Source organism: Caretta caretta, chromosome 2, assembly GCF_965140235.1.
Source record: "Caretta caretta isolate rCarCar2 chromosome 2, rCarCar1.hap1, whole genome shotgun sequence".
Taxonomy (NCBI): Eukaryota; Metazoa; Chordata; order Testudines; family Cheloniidae; genus Caretta; species Caretta caretta.
This window is the reverse complement of record NC_134207.1, coordinates 192270850-192286135: the sequence shown is the minus strand read 5'-3', so window position 1 is coordinate 192286135 and position 15286 is coordinate 192270850. Positions and strand designations below refer to the sequence as shown.

At 39.6% G+C, this 15286-nt stretch overlaps 1 protein-coding gene across 1 annotated transcript in view; it reads left to right on the top strand.

Annotated features, from left to right (window-relative positions):
* Window positions 1-15286, top strand: part of COL6A6 (collagen type VI alpha 6 chain) — an 86407-nt gene that overhangs the window by 55335 nt on the left and 15786 nt on the right. The window contains exons 29-34 of the mRNA XM_075125707.1: window positions 1636-1698; window positions 2838-2873; window positions 2978-3014; window positions 4025-4036; window positions 9687-10180; window positions 13669-13765. Of these exons, the coding sequence (XP_074981808.1) occupies window positions 1636-1698; window positions 2838-2873; window positions 2978-3014; window positions 4025-4036; window positions 9687-10180; window positions 13669-13765 (739 nt within the window). The remainder of the gene's footprint in view (window positions 1-1635; window positions 1699-2837; window positions 2874-2977; window positions 3015-4024; window positions 4037-9686; window positions 10181-13668; window positions 13766-15286) is intronic.

The window sequence follows — 15286 nt, the reverse complement described above, 5'->3', positions numbered from 1 at the left end:
AGGGAAACACAACGTCTAATTCTTTTATAGAAATCCTGTAGAGGGCTGATGTTATGGGGAAGGTGGCGGAGTGGGCTGGGGCATATTTTGTTGCTGTTTTTACTGGATGAGACATTAACATTTCTTATTATATTATGCTCCTTATGAATAGTAAGTTTAATTTTTTCAGAGTTGCTAGAGCTCATAAAAGTGATTTTTATATTTTAAATTGTAATTATAAATGAGTTACTTCAGAGTTACTAGTTTGAAAGAGTCTGATAGACGGCCAAGTCTTCTTCATTTAATAGGCCAACATAAACAAAACACTTCTTTTGCGGTAATTGTTTCCTGTTTAACTCTTTTTAGCTCCTCTGACAAAGGAAGGGCAAAGTCATAGTAGTAGTTTGTATTATAAGTTAGCCATGCAAACTACTCACCTTTTTCAACTCTTGTTTTTGTAGTTATCACACTCTGACCTGTTTCTCCCACCCCCACTTCAGCCTGATCTTGCTCCCTCTGAAATCAGAGACTTTTGCCTTTAACTTCAATGGGAGCCGAATTTTTTTTTTTTTTGGTACATGTAAAATGTTATTGATTAGATATTATACGTGGTATGGTGCCCATTATCCATTAATTTCTAACACAGGGTAAAATTTTAAAAGCATCTGAGTGATTTAGGAACCTCAGGCCCATGGAAAGTCAGTGAAACCTTTATACTCCCGAAGAACTTAGAGCCTTATGAAAATTTTTCCAACAGACATTAATGAACCAGGAGAGGCAGCATGCCATTGGGGTTATAAATGTATACGTTGTGCTAAGGTAGTTTAATTGGTAGCACCCTCACGTCTGGGCCAGAAGAAGCTTTTCTGAGGTAGTCAGGTCCCTTGCCAAGGGCCAGGTCCTTGGTCATGCTAAGGTCACTGTCCACTGCTGGAGCTGTGCAATATGACCTTAAAATGGTGTTCAAATGGTGTGCCAGCATGGGAGGAGAACCTTGGACCAGCATAGCTGGCTTTACTTCCGCTGCACTCGCCCCCCTGGTGCAGAGGTTGTGTCAGGGATGGCTGAAATTGGTTAGGGGTGCATAACTAGGGATCGAAGGAGTGGGACACTTATGTAGCACCTCCTATCCAAAAATATCAAAGCACTTTACCAATCTGAATGAATTTAGCCTCAGTGACTTTGTGAGGTGTAGGCAGGCAGGCAAGTGGTGTTGTTCCCATTTTACCATGAGGAAACTGAGTCACAGAGAAGTTAAGTGACTTTCCCAAGGTTACACACAGAGTCCATAGTAGAGGTGGGAGCAGAATCCCCATCTCCTGAGTCACTGTACAGTAAACGTTGCTAGCATTCAGCTGAACCACCCAAAGAAAAGTAATAGTATGCTGCCGTCCTATTTTTCTTCTTTTAAGGATTGTTATATGTGAAAATATACAGGGCCTGATTCTCTTCTCACCAAGCTATAAATCAGGTTTTATTCTATATCCATGGAATAGAGTATATCCATGGAATAGAATGGAGTTAAACTCATGTAAAACTGGCATTAATAAAATGGAGATCTGGGCCCTAGAGTAGAGAAGTAAGCAATAGTATCGTAACTGCTGTATATACCATTTGTAGATTGTCTGTCTGTCTAATTTATGCCAATGTTTCCAGGGTGTTGCAGGTTATCCTGGTGAGAAGGGAATTCCAGGAGACAGGGGACCTCTGGGACCCAGGGTATGAATTGACCACATTAAGTGCATGTAATTTTATTTGCATGAAAAGGTACTCCCTTTAAATTTGAAGGTGAGGATAGGTGATTTTTTCTCCCTGTCTCAGGCTACAGTATGCGTTCAATAGTCTAAATCATTAATACACTCACATTTTGGGGTGCTGGAGGTAGGTATCTTGTAAGCTGCTTGGTTATGTCACTTTGAAAATGCTAATTCTGTATTTTCACCAGCAATATGACAATAAGTTTGTGTGTTTGTTTGTATATCAAATTATGTTACAATACTTTGAACTAAAATTCTAGGGTCAGATTTTCAAAAAAGAGACCCAAAGTCTATGCATGTAATTGTGTGTCTAAATTTTCACTCTACTACAACTGAGAGCACAAATCAGGTATTTGCATGTGCAAATGATTATTTAGATGCCCAAATCTAATTTTGCATGCAAATCTAGACAAGTATTTAAATGCCTAATTGAACTTAAAATGTAGTTGCAACCTTTTTTTCATTTGGACCTTGGGCCTCTCCTGAAAACTGGCAATTAAAGAACAACACGTGTGTTGCAATATTTTTTTAAAATTAGGAACATATATCTGGTTTTTGGAATCTTTTCTAGCCATGTCTGAAGTTTTCAGAGAGTTTTTTGTAATCACAGGCTGGAATTAAAAGATCCCAATAAAAGTGAGCTGAGATTTCACTCATCTCAGAAATTGAACCTGGACTCCACTCAAATCTAATTTTTGTTAGTAATCATTACTGCTGCTTATACCCAAGTAATGTCACACAAAGATATATTGGACTGATGCTTAAGGGCAACAACGTTACACCTGATTTTCAAAGGTGCTGAACACTTGGATTCCCATATATATTAACTATTTATTCATTCTTCTCTCTCTCCCCAAACCCAATTAAAATAAAATTAACTCGTTCTGTTTCTGTTTGGGTATCATGATCCCACCATTCTGGAACTTAAATTGCCAGCATACCACAATACATATTAAATGAATAGAGAGAAAATATACAGTACAGTCAAGTTCTGGTATGATTGTCCTGTTGTACAAGACATTTTCGCAGTTGAATTATTTTAATTATCCAGGCAGTTGAAAGCTTTAAATTATCTAGTAATCTACAATCTTGTTCTTATAGGGCGCTAAAGGAACAATGGGACTGCACCCTTTTCCCGTATGTATCTCTGGCATGTTCTACATTCAGTATACATTAAGAAATAAAGCACTTCATCAGCTAAGAATTCCTTTCTTTCTCTTCGTTTTGTTTGTGTTCTGCAGCCATGTGAACTCATTGACTACGTGCGCAGACACAGCCGTAAGTACTGTATCTTGCTTTATAAAATTGCCTCACCCAAAGGGTCAGCACTAGAAGTGATATTTTAGGGAAAGAAAATAAAGTTCTACCGACCACTTATTTTTCAATTTACACACAACGGCCATTTACGTGCAAAAGAGAGTAACTGCTTGACAAGTAAACAACCTTCATTTCAGAGAGTATTTTTAGCTCACAGTAGATCCTTTTTATGAGGCTGTTTTAGCTATGTTTGTACCGTGTACTAAGTGAATTGGAAAACATCTATTGATTCTAGTAATCAGTCGGTAACTCTGCATGAACATTTCTAACATGCTTCTCTGATTTCCTTTGAAAGTTCAAAAATTACGAAACAAACAAAAAACCCTCTTTTGAAATATAAGACTTTGTTTTAAATGGCAGTAGCTGTTAGAGGGATCTGTGTTCCCTTTGTTGTGTATAAAATAGCCTTCATGGAAATTAGGTGCTTGGGGCACTTGGAAAGGGCTAGTGTCTGTAGGAATAATGAAGGTGCCCCGAGTGCCCTGAAAGGAAGATAAGTAAGTGATTTACATAAAATAATGTAATTTAATCTTAAATACAGATTATGGACCCTTACTCATGTGACTAATCTTGATCTTCAGTGAAAGTTCAGCTGAGCTGAGCTAGGCTAAGCAAAGAATATTTGGGAACACATTAGAATGTTTCAGTCAAGTGTCTTGAACGTGGAATTTGCCGAAACAAAGTCAGGAGTTTGGATCATTTGCCGAGTTACATCTATTTCTCTAAACGCTGTTAGAAACCAGGGACCGTAGAAATCTACAATAAGAACATGCAATGCAAATTCAGGGACAGAAGCTGAACTCCCTGTGCACCTAACAACTTCCACTGAAACCAGTGAGTGTTTTGCATGCACAGGGAATGCTGTGAAATTATAGATGTGCAATCCATGACTGTACACATTTTCTTTTTTTAAAGAGATTTTAGGATTGTTTTAAAAACATGCTATATAATTTTTTCCCTTTTTTGTTTAGCTTGTTGGCGGGGTGAGTACTGTTTGTTTATTATTACATTATTTTAACTAAAATCTTAATGTATCAATGTGTCTGGGAAGGTGGTTTAGGTAAAGACCTCACTTTTGATCTGGAGTACCAGTTTTGGTCTGGACTTTCACTTCTTTAAGCTCCCCACCTGCTGATAGATCAGCCACTGTTTGTCTCTGGCTAACTAAGCGGAACAATTGTAGTTCTGCAATTCTGTAAAGAGAGCATGCCTCTCATTCCCTGCCCATCATATCACTACTTCTTAATTTGTCAGACTTTTCTTCCAATAGGCATACCCTTTCTGCTTTATTTCCTCATTGATAGCTTGTCTCTGAGCATGCTGTACTGATGCAGATTTTAAAATATTCACCCTGCTTTACCTCTGTTTTTGAGAACTTCAGTTCAGCTAGTGCTGGCTGTGTGAATCCCCATTACCTAATATTGTATCAGCAGAGTTCAGTGACTAGATAAGACAACATAAACTAGAGTTCAGTTGATCCCTGTCTATCTTGATATCTTGCTTTCCAGCTACAGCTAGAAAAAAACAACAAAATAACACTTAGCTCCTGGCCCTGTGTCCTTCTGAGTTATTCTAGTTCCTTTGTTACCTGATTTTGAGAGGTTCTGAACATCTGCATTTCCATTCAATGCAGTGGGAGATGTGGATGATCTGAAATTTAGGCCATTATTGTAAAGATACTTATGGTGCATCTCTCTGGATTACTTGCCTTTTAACCACTAAAACTGCAAATTATGTCACTTACCCTGCAGCCCTCACATGAGTAACTTTATAGTCAATTGGATAGCTCACATGACATAAGGTTTTACTTCTATGGCTCTTTGAGGTTTACTCACGTTTGTGGGAATTGTAGGATGATTTTGCCTTAAAACTTCATTCGTCTTCCTCGATATCTGATGAAGTACCTAGCATCTGAGGCAACTTTGCAAATAAATATACTTTTCAGAGGAAATCCCTTGGGAAAACCTACCCCATTGTTTTCTTCTCCTCTCACTCCCAGAAGTTCTCATTGGCCTTCTCAGAGTGCTACTTTTATACTCACAATTTTCAAGGCCCTGAATTGAGTCCTCCACTGTGGGATGAAGAGGATTGGACATGTGATCAGAAAGGGGCCATCAGTGCTTCTCTTTAACTGGTCAGAGTGATTGTTGTGTGTTGTGATTGCTGCTTCCACAGCAGGAATGAGAAACCAGTATTCTTCCTTTAATCAAGAATTTCTTCACATTGAGTGTCACCCTTGACAACAATTCACACTTATGAGTTTGCTGTCCTCACAGTCTGCATATATTTGCAGTTTCAGATGTACTGAAGTTGGTAAGATCATGCACTGAACTAAAAAGAAGGATATATTTTTAGTTCCACAAATCTTTTAAGTTTACGGTCCAGTCAATCACTGATTCCCATTGTATGAATATTTTCAGCTTATATTCTCGTGGCGTTTTCTTGTATGTTTCTGATTTGCTTCTTGGTGTATTAGCATCCTCAATCCTTTGCATCATTTGTCTTCGATAGTGGTAAAGCCTCCATATAGCTAATATCCTGGAATTTTACTTTTACCAGTTCCAAAGCAGTATATAGTCCTCTTTTGTATTTTTTATTTCTCTTATATCTTTGTCTTGTTGCTTTTCCTGTGTTGTTCTTGCTCCTTTTTTTTTTGTTTTTCTGGTCTCTCTTAAGGAGGCAGACAGGGTCCACTCTCTAAACATTCCAGTGTTGCCTCACTTCTTCAAACTGGTGATGAATTTTGTTCTCTGACTCTGACATATCCAGGGTACAATCCAGACTAACGAATAGCTGTGTCACCATGCCCTCTAACCTGGGATGCCCTTTACAATGTTTGACTGCTCACAAACAGCCTCCAGCATGGAAGCTTGGGGCGTTTGTTCCTCTTTTTTATAGTTTTCAGAGTAGCAGCCATGTTAGTCTGTATTCACAAAAAGAAAAGGAGTACTTGTGGCACCTTAGAGGCTAACAAATTTATTTGAGCATAAGCTTTCGTGACATCCGATGAAGTGAGCTGTAGCTCACGAAAGCTTATGCTCAAATAAATTTGTTAGTCTCTAAGGTGCCACAAGTACTCCTTTTCTTTTTTATAGTGTTAATCTCATTCTTGAATACATTTCCAACTGAGATTCAGGAGACAGAGTCTATGGAGAAGGACGTTCCCTGCTGTGTTTTCCTCACCTTTCTGATCGCTCAATGACTCTGACTGCTTAAACGCAAATGAAGCAGAGCACATATTCCTTTGTTTGAGACAGACCTGTATGCCAACCTCAGTTTGGAAAGTGTTAATAACGCCATACAGTGGAATCTTATATCTTCATATACAATGTTGCCACACATATTTTATCAGGATAATAATGACCAGCGAATTGTGAGTTTTCAAATGATACCTCACAAGGCATACTTCATACAAAGATAATTACAATACAGTATAGGGTGTGGACAAAGGACTATATTCTGTCACATTCCCCTTCTCCAGCCCTCCATATGTGTTCTTATCTTCACCCCCTTCCACTCCTCCTTGCTGCTTTACATCCCACTCCCCAAAAAAATCCAACCTTATCAAACCATAGTTTCTCTGTCAGTGTTCTGATCTTGATTTGCTTTTCTGCTTTTGCCTTCCCTCAAGATCTGTTTCAGTTCCATGACTTTATGGCCTAACCTCCGAGTCTCTGACACACTCCATTCCTGATCCACACCCCATTAAAGAGCTAGCTTGGTTTCTACAGTTAATTGACTCACCATTTCAGCCAAGTTACCTCATCACTCATTGGTGATAGATTAATCATAGAAATGTAGTGCTGGAGGGGATCTTGAAAGGTCATCTAGTCCAGCCTCCTGCACTGAGGCAAGACCATCCCTGACAGGTGTTTGTCTAATCTGTTCTGAAAATCCTTCAATGATGGAGATTCCACAACCTCAACAATCCTTATACTGTAGTTAGAAAGTTTTTTCTAATACCTAACCTAAATCTCCCTTACTGCAGATTAAGCCTATTATTTATTGTCCTACCTTCAGTGGACATGGAGAATAATCGATCACCATCCTCTTTATAACAACCCTTAATATATTTTAAGACTTTTACCAGGTCCCCCATCAGCCTTCTTTTCTCAAGACGAAACCTGTCCAGTTTTTAACCTTTCCTCATAGGTCAGCTTTTCTAAATCTTTTATCAGTTTTGTTGCTCTTCTCTGGACACACACTCTAATTTGTCCACATCTTTCTTAAAGCATGGTGCCTAGAACTGGATGCAGTACTCCTGCTGAGGCTTCACCAGTGTCAAGTAGAGCAGGACAATTACCTTGTGTGCCTTACATATGACACTCCTGTTAATATATCCCAGAATATTAGCCTTTTTTGCAACTGCATCACATTGTTAACTCATTCAATTTGTGATCCAATATCACCCCCATATCCCTTTCAGTAGTACCACGACCTAGCCAGCTATTTCTCATTTTGTAACTGTGCATTTTATTTATCCTAAGTGTAGTACTTTGCACATGTCTTTATTGTATTTCATCTTGTTGATTTTAGACCAATTCTCCAATTTATCATGGTCATTTTGAATTCTAATCCTGTCCTCCAAAGTGCTTTCAACCCCTCCCAGCTTGGTGTCATCTGCAAATTTTATAAGTATAACCTAAGCTTCACTACATTGTCCAAGTCATTTAATGAAAACGTTGAATAGTGCTGGATCTATGTCAGACCTCTGCATGACTCCACTAGATAAGTCTCCCCACTTTGACAGTGGACCATAGACTCTATTCAGAGAATAGTTATCAATCAACTAGTTGTGTACCCACTTTTTAATAATTTATTTAAACCATATTTCCCTAGCTTGCTTATGAGACTGTCATGTGGGACTGTGTCAAAAGCCCTACTAAAATCAAGATATATCTTGTCTACTGCTTTCCACCTATCCACTAGGCCAGTAACCCTGTCAAAGAAGAAAATTGTTTTTTAGGTATGATTTGTTCTTGACATGTCTACGTTGGCTATGATTTATAATCCTGTTATCCTCTAGGTGCTTACAAATTAATTGTTTAATAATTTGTTCCAGTATCTTTCCAGATATTGAAATTTAGGTCTTTAATTCCCTGGATCCTCTTTGTTCCGCTTTTTAAAGATAAGTGCTATGTTTGCCCTTCTCTAGCCCTCTGGGACCTCGCCCAACTTCCATGAGTTCTAAAAGATAATCACTAATGGTTCCAAGATTCCTTCAGCCTAGTTCCTTAAGTACAATAGGGTGAATTTCATCAGGCCCTGCTGACTAGAATACATATTCCTTATCTAAATATTCTTTAACTTGTTCTTCCCCTATTTTGGCTTGTGTTCCTTCCCCTTTGTTGTTAATATTAATTGTGTTAAGCAGCTGGTCACAGTTTACCTTTTTAGAGAAGACTGAAGCAAAACAGGCATTAAACATCTCAGCCTTCTTGATGCCATCCAGTTATTAGCTCTTTTTCATAGCTAAGTAAAGGACCTATACTTTCCTTCATCTTTCTCTTCTCCTAATGTATTGTTAGAACCTCTTGTTGTTGCCTTTTTATGTCCCTTGTACATTTTGTGCCTTAGCCTTTCTGATTTTGTCCCTACTTGCTTGCGCTATTCTTTTGTATTAATCCTTAGTAATTTGTCCATGTGTCCACTCTTTGTAGGATTCCTTTTTGATTGTCAGACTATTAAAGAGCTCCTCATGGAGCCATATTGTCCTCTTATTATTCTTCCTATCTTTCCTTTGCATGAGGATAGTTTGCTGTTGCTCAATGCCGTCTCTTTGAGAAACTTCTGTTTCACAGCTCTCCTGTGAACTCCTTTAGCCCTTAAATTTTCTTCCCACGGGACCTTACCTACCAATTCTTTTCATTTGTTAGTCATTTTGGTGTTTCTCTTTTCTCTGAGTTTTCTCTTATGTTATAACAACCTTTGGGTACCATCATGGTCCTCTTTATGGCCCATACCATGAGCTTAGATTACCATTTCCTTTCTGTTCACTAGCTTTATTTTCAGCTGTCTTTCCGAACATCATGTGCTTCTACTACCATTTGGAGCCACTAAACTGTGGCACTGAAATGTATTTAATCATAGATGCAACCCATGCTTTTCCAAGACTTAGTGTTGCATTTAAGTAAAGTACAATAGACATGGTAGGACCCATTGTGCCTGATGAGCATGGAGCTGGGGGCAGTACAGAACCACGTTACCACCGGGAGTGCTCCAGGAGTGATTGTGCCTCAGGAAAGGCAATCCCTTCTGGACCTTCCAGACAGGAAGGGAAGTGCTCCATAATCCCCCCTCTGCACTCCGCCAGTTTCGCTAACCTGTATGTGGTATGGGAGGGGGCAAGACTATGACTTTGGATTCTCCCTGCCCCTCCCTTCCTCCCTGTTCGAAGGAGTACAGGGATTGCAATTGTGTCCAGCACACGCACTCCTCAGTCTCATTGCATTCCTGAACTGTGCCCCAGCACGACTTGCCCTTGTATCATTTTCTGTGGAGTGAGTCCCTAGATGGCATGCAACATATCAGGCTATCTAGGGAAAGTAAAATGAAATAGTTATTAATCACTTTAAAATAGCTTGCATTTTTTATCTTGTGTGATTTGTATAACAACTGTTTTTTATCTTCTAGAAAAACCGGAATGCCCAGTATATCCAACGGAACTAGTGTTTGCTTTGGAAATATCCCAGGACGTCACATCCCAGTTATTTGAAAGAATGAGAGAGATTGTAATATCAGTAGTGAATGCCACCAAAATTAGAGACAGCAACTGCCCAGTGGGAGCTAGAGTTGCTGTTGTGTCCTACAATTCCAATACTCGTTATCTAATCCGCTTCTCTGAGTTCTACAACAAGAATCAGCTCCTCAACAAACTTAATAATGTGGCTTATGAGAGATCCTCAGGTGAACGGGATATTGCCGGAGCGATGAGATTCGTTGCCAAGAATGTTTTCAAACGAACTCGCCAAGGTCCTAATGTGAGAAAAGTAGCAGTGTTTTTTAGCAATGGGCCATCTGCAGATGAATTTTCTATTAACACAGCAGTTCTGGAGTATGTTGCATTTGATATTGTTCCAGTAGTTCTCGCTTTTAATGATGTTCCCCTCCTCAGTCGTGCTTTTGCGGTAAGAACTCCACAAACGTTTTCTTTTTGATGTTCAGTAACTAGACTTTGTATTTCACCGCCTTCAAAACATAGTGGGTCACATTCGTCCTTTGGTGTAACTCCATTATCTTCAGTGGAGTTACACCAAGGACAGATCTTGCTCATTGTATTGGTTATTTGTGATCATATATTGGGTCAAATCCTGCAGCACTTACATGAATAGTCCTTATTAATGCTAGTGATCCCATTCAAGTCAGTAGAACTACTTCTATAAGGACTATGCATTTTGTAAAAATTGTAGGACTTGGTGTTTAATCAGAGTATTTAATAAATTCAAGAAAACCTGGCCTGATTCTCCACTGCCTTACACCTGACATTGTCTGTCATTTTACCCCTGTGCAAAGTGAGTGCAGAATGGCAGCAAAACGGTACCTAACCAGAATAGTGGTGTGTTCCACCCACTCTGCTTGGGGGGTAAATGACGACTACACAAGGGGCAAGGCAGTGGAGAATCAGACCCAGTGTGCTTGAAAGCTGTAAAGTTCACTACCGAAGCAATGTGTTTGTGGAACTATTAGCATTTGTGACAAGGAAATCTTTCAAATAACAGTGGTAGAGAGAGCAGGGCATCTTATGAAGAAAAACACTTTAATTCTTAATTATGCGGTGGCTTGCAGAGGTATCACTGGTTACATAATCTAACGATAACAGGGTTGCATACTTGTAGCTGAGGGAATAATTCAGCCTGCAGAATCCGTATTAGCATTGATGGTGTGTGAAATGGAAAGAACCCAAGTTGACTGTCAACAGCTTAGCTGAGTTGGTGGGGGGTCAGACAGAAAAAATATCTTCTTGCAAACTGTGCAGATTTGGTATGGAAATCACTGAGGCACACTGAATATGGAGACCCACACTTCAGTCATTGTCTTAGGGTAGCAGAGCAATTTCAGCTCTGGATTTAGCAGCAGGAACAGATCAAAGAGCAGATCTGTGCAATGTGGCTAAGTTTGCATAGCTGTAGGAAATATAAGTTTGGATTTCTATATATTTTTTTTCCTTATTTTAACAGTCAGTACAACTTTAATGTTTCTCTAACACAGTTTGGGGCATCTAATGTTACATATAGTTCCTGTTCAGCTAACTTGTTCTGTGATGACATTTCCTGTTACCACAGTACCATTATAGGAGAACGCTGTCTTGGGCCAAATGCTGATCACATGAGCAAGATGAGCAGGACTCGAGCACTTACAGCACTCATTACTCGGTGTCTAAAAGTGTGTTCAGAGAACGTACTGCAGCACAACTAAGCACAGAAGAGAGAGTTCTTTTTGCAGCATTTTTTGCTGGAAAGGAGAAAAATCAGTTGGAATTTTACAGCTTCAACATTCTGTGCTTTGATGTTGTAAAAATTGCTTTACGATAAAGCATGTCATGGATTTCCTTGGAAACCCTGTAATCTCTTTCAAGGAGAAAGACTAGAAGCTAAACCAATATATAGTTGAAGACACCATTAAGAGAAATCAGTTTAACAAAGGGATGTGGAGTAGGACGGCCCCTACACAAGGAGCCCTTCTGCAGCAGGGTGCTGTATCTACCTCAGTTTCCCCTTGGAATCCACCTGTGGATAGGAACATTGTCTCTCTCAGCAGAAAATTCAAACCCTTTATATTAGTAAAAGGGTCACAGTCCACAGATGACTCTTAGTAAAACAGTTCTTCTCAAACCCCCAAAGTTAAACATGGTTACAACGCAGCAGCTCATCAATCCCGTGCAAAGGTCACCCGAGAGTCACTAATCACTCTGTCCCGGTTGCTTTAGCCCCTGTTCTAGGGCCCCACTCTCCAGGGCATCTACCTGGGTGTTCCAAGACCTACAACTCTTCTCCCATATCCCCAAGAGAGGTCTCCTGGGACAGAACTCTCCACAGTGTTCCTCTGAGCCAGGCTTCCCTCCCTAAGAGTCCTACCCCTGCTCAGGGAATATCCCTCCAGAACAACCCCCTTGTTTTGGGCTCTGGTTCCTGCAGCCCTCCACTCAGGCTTGCTGCAAGGGGGCTTCCCCTAGTGTTCTACTCTCACAGGCCTCTCTGCCTGTGACCCCTATCCCAGGTTCCCCCTCCAGCATCAATCCTTCTTGCTTTGGGCTCAGCTTCTCCCAAACGGCCAGGTTTTTCCCCTTCTTCATAGGGGCTTCTGCATGAGCTCTCTTTTAGCTCCTCAGGGTTCCCCAGCTCTGGCCAGGTCCCACCACTGACCTCTTGCTCTTTCCAGTGGCTCTCTGTACAGCTCTCCATTGCTGCTGTTTCTCCCTGTCTCTCTCCTCTTCTCCTTGGACAGCTCACAACTGCCCTTCTCTGTCCTTTTCAGACATTGCTCTTGAGCAGCTCTGACTCACTGGGTCTCTCTCTCCCCTCTAAGGCCAAACTGAGGTGCCCTCTTTTAAGCCTAATTGGGGGTCAACTGACCAGTCATAGGTGTACTGGCCTCTTCTCTCTTAAAGGGCCAGTGTCAACCTGTGACAGTATTTTTTTTTAAAGGCTACAGGTTTGGGCTTTACAGTAATTTAAAGGCCTGTTTAAAGGGTGAGAGATGGAAGCATGGAGTAAGAAATCTAGAAATAGGTAGTTGAGGGATACATGGCATGTTTCTTAAATATATCAGACCCAATAGTCTGCCAAATCATTGTTGGCTAAGAATAAAAATTCCTAAGCAAGCCCAGAAGGTGGGCATAGAATTTTTCTGCATCATTCACTTCTGCCCCTTTTCCCCTCTCCCTTTACATAATAACTCATAGCTTGTGTTACATTACATCAGTGGAAAGAGAACCATTTCAGAATAGAATAAGATGCCTGGTATCACTGATTCCCAGTTTCAGCAAACGGTCCTTTTAGCCCCTACATTGAAGTCAATGGGAATTCTGTACAAGGAGACACTGAAGGACAGGGGTCATCACTTTGTAAGGAGTAGCTAGTGTTTGGAAACACTCAATGTAGCATTTTTGTTTTGAGAATTATTCTCAATCCATACTTCTGCTTGGAAAACTAGAGTATGCAGTGCCTTATTTTTGGACACTCATCTAAAGTCACACCAGTTTTCTACTGAATTAGCTGTGTGTCAGATGAAACACTCCAAATCACACAAGTTGGCTGACTCTGAGATTTGGAACACTCCAGCTCCTATAGAGGGCAAAACTTTAGTGTGGAGGTGCCAAGCTGGATCCCAGTGCAAAGACCGACAGAACCCAAGTTCATCACTGAAGGGTAGTTGGGAAATTGAAGGTTTCTCTAGAGGTTTTCAGGGTCACTGAAGTTTGTCATGCTGGAGAATATACAAAATTGCTGTTGGTTATAGGTGGCTTAGGGGTTGAATGCCTGACACCTAGGAATGAATGTAATTCTCTATGAATGCCTGATGTGAACACAGTTGTACAGCATTCAAATAAACTGTTTTAAGGTAAAACTCACCACTTGCCTTCTGCACTAAATCCTTTTATTATTGTTCTGTCTAGATGGATGATACTGGATTCTTCCAGGTAATAAATATTAATCAAGAGAACAGCTATGAGCCATTGTTGGAAACATTTCAGCGCTGCACTCTTTGTTATGGTAAGATCCAGGGTGGATAAAAATCAATGTTTTAAAAAAGATAAAATAAAATAAAATCTGATTTTTTTTTTATTTAAATCTGATTTTTTTCTTATAAAATGCTTAAGGAAAAAAACCTATATAAAGATAGTTTTAATTAAGATACATTATAGCTCAAAGATACCTCCTCATGGAATAAGGATTATAAATTCTAATTCTATAGTATGAGACAATATATTCATGTAAAGTCTAAGGAAAGTTTTTTAAATGAGTTCCAATAGTCCATGGATTAGGGACCCAATCTTATGGGATTCCAGGGGCTTCTGTATAGATTATTTAGGTTAATCTTTCTATCTACCCAATGGGACTCAGTGCTCAGTCTGGAAGATACCATCAGAGATGCTTAGTTTTGCAGTTCTCAAACTGTGGCTTTGTGTCTCCAGAGATAACATGCTTGTTAACAGCAAAAATGTTTTTAGATAAATTATATAGAGGGGTGAGAAATAACAAACCTCAACCCTATTGTCCCTGTGCAAATTTATGTACACAGAGTCAATCCTTTACCTCTCTCTAAAAGTGCAAAGTTTCAAATACTTCAATGAATAGAAGACTGTTGGGGGCGGAATAGATCTGGACAAGGAGTGAAAGTGAAACTGTTTGAGCAGCATATTCCAGAAGTCTTGAGGTCTTTCTGAGTGTAGTCTTCATTGATTTGAGGTCTACCATACCATTCTGTCACTAGAAGGGAAAACCTGTAATGGCAGCAGGCCATAAAAGAGACCCAGTTTGGGAATATTTTAAAGAAGTTCCTCTACCTGTGGGTAAGACAGGCATGCGTGCAAAATGCAAACAGTGCAACAAAGAAATGCAAGGCCTGGTTGCCTGAATGAAACAACATCATGAGAAGCATTCCTTCTCAGGAGGAAGCAGAGTTGAAGGTGATGAAAGGAACATGTCTGAACATGCAGAATCTTCAGGTTGGTAAACATTTTTTTTTTTTTTAAATTTCGTACTCCTTTCTTAAGGGCTGCCTGTCTTCCTTCTGGACTATTCTTGAATTTTCATGTTTGAGCAAAAAATATAGTTGTTACTCTATGATACTATCATTTTAGATGCAGTTGTGTTAAAAAATAAATAGCTGAAATAGGCGATCTTCCTTTTACAATTTCACCTTTAAAGTAGTACTGAGTGTCAGTGAATGCAATGAGTAATACTAAATGAGTGGTATGGTGGTAATAATTAAATAACTGCACTGACTTATTTTGTTTAGGAGAATCCATCCTCAACCTACAGGATTCTGAAGACTATCCACCTTCTAGATCACCATCATTTTCTATAGTTTCAGAGTTATCTGCCAATGACAGTGTTTCAGTCACATCATGTATGTCACATAGCCACAGTAGATCACCTGTAGCAAAAAAAGAAAAAATCTCCGTCATCCAGAAACAACCATAGATAAGTTTGTGATAAGAACCAGCAGATTACAAAAAGAGGTAACTGATGAAAAAATTGCTTGGTTTGTTTATGCAACAAATTCTCCTT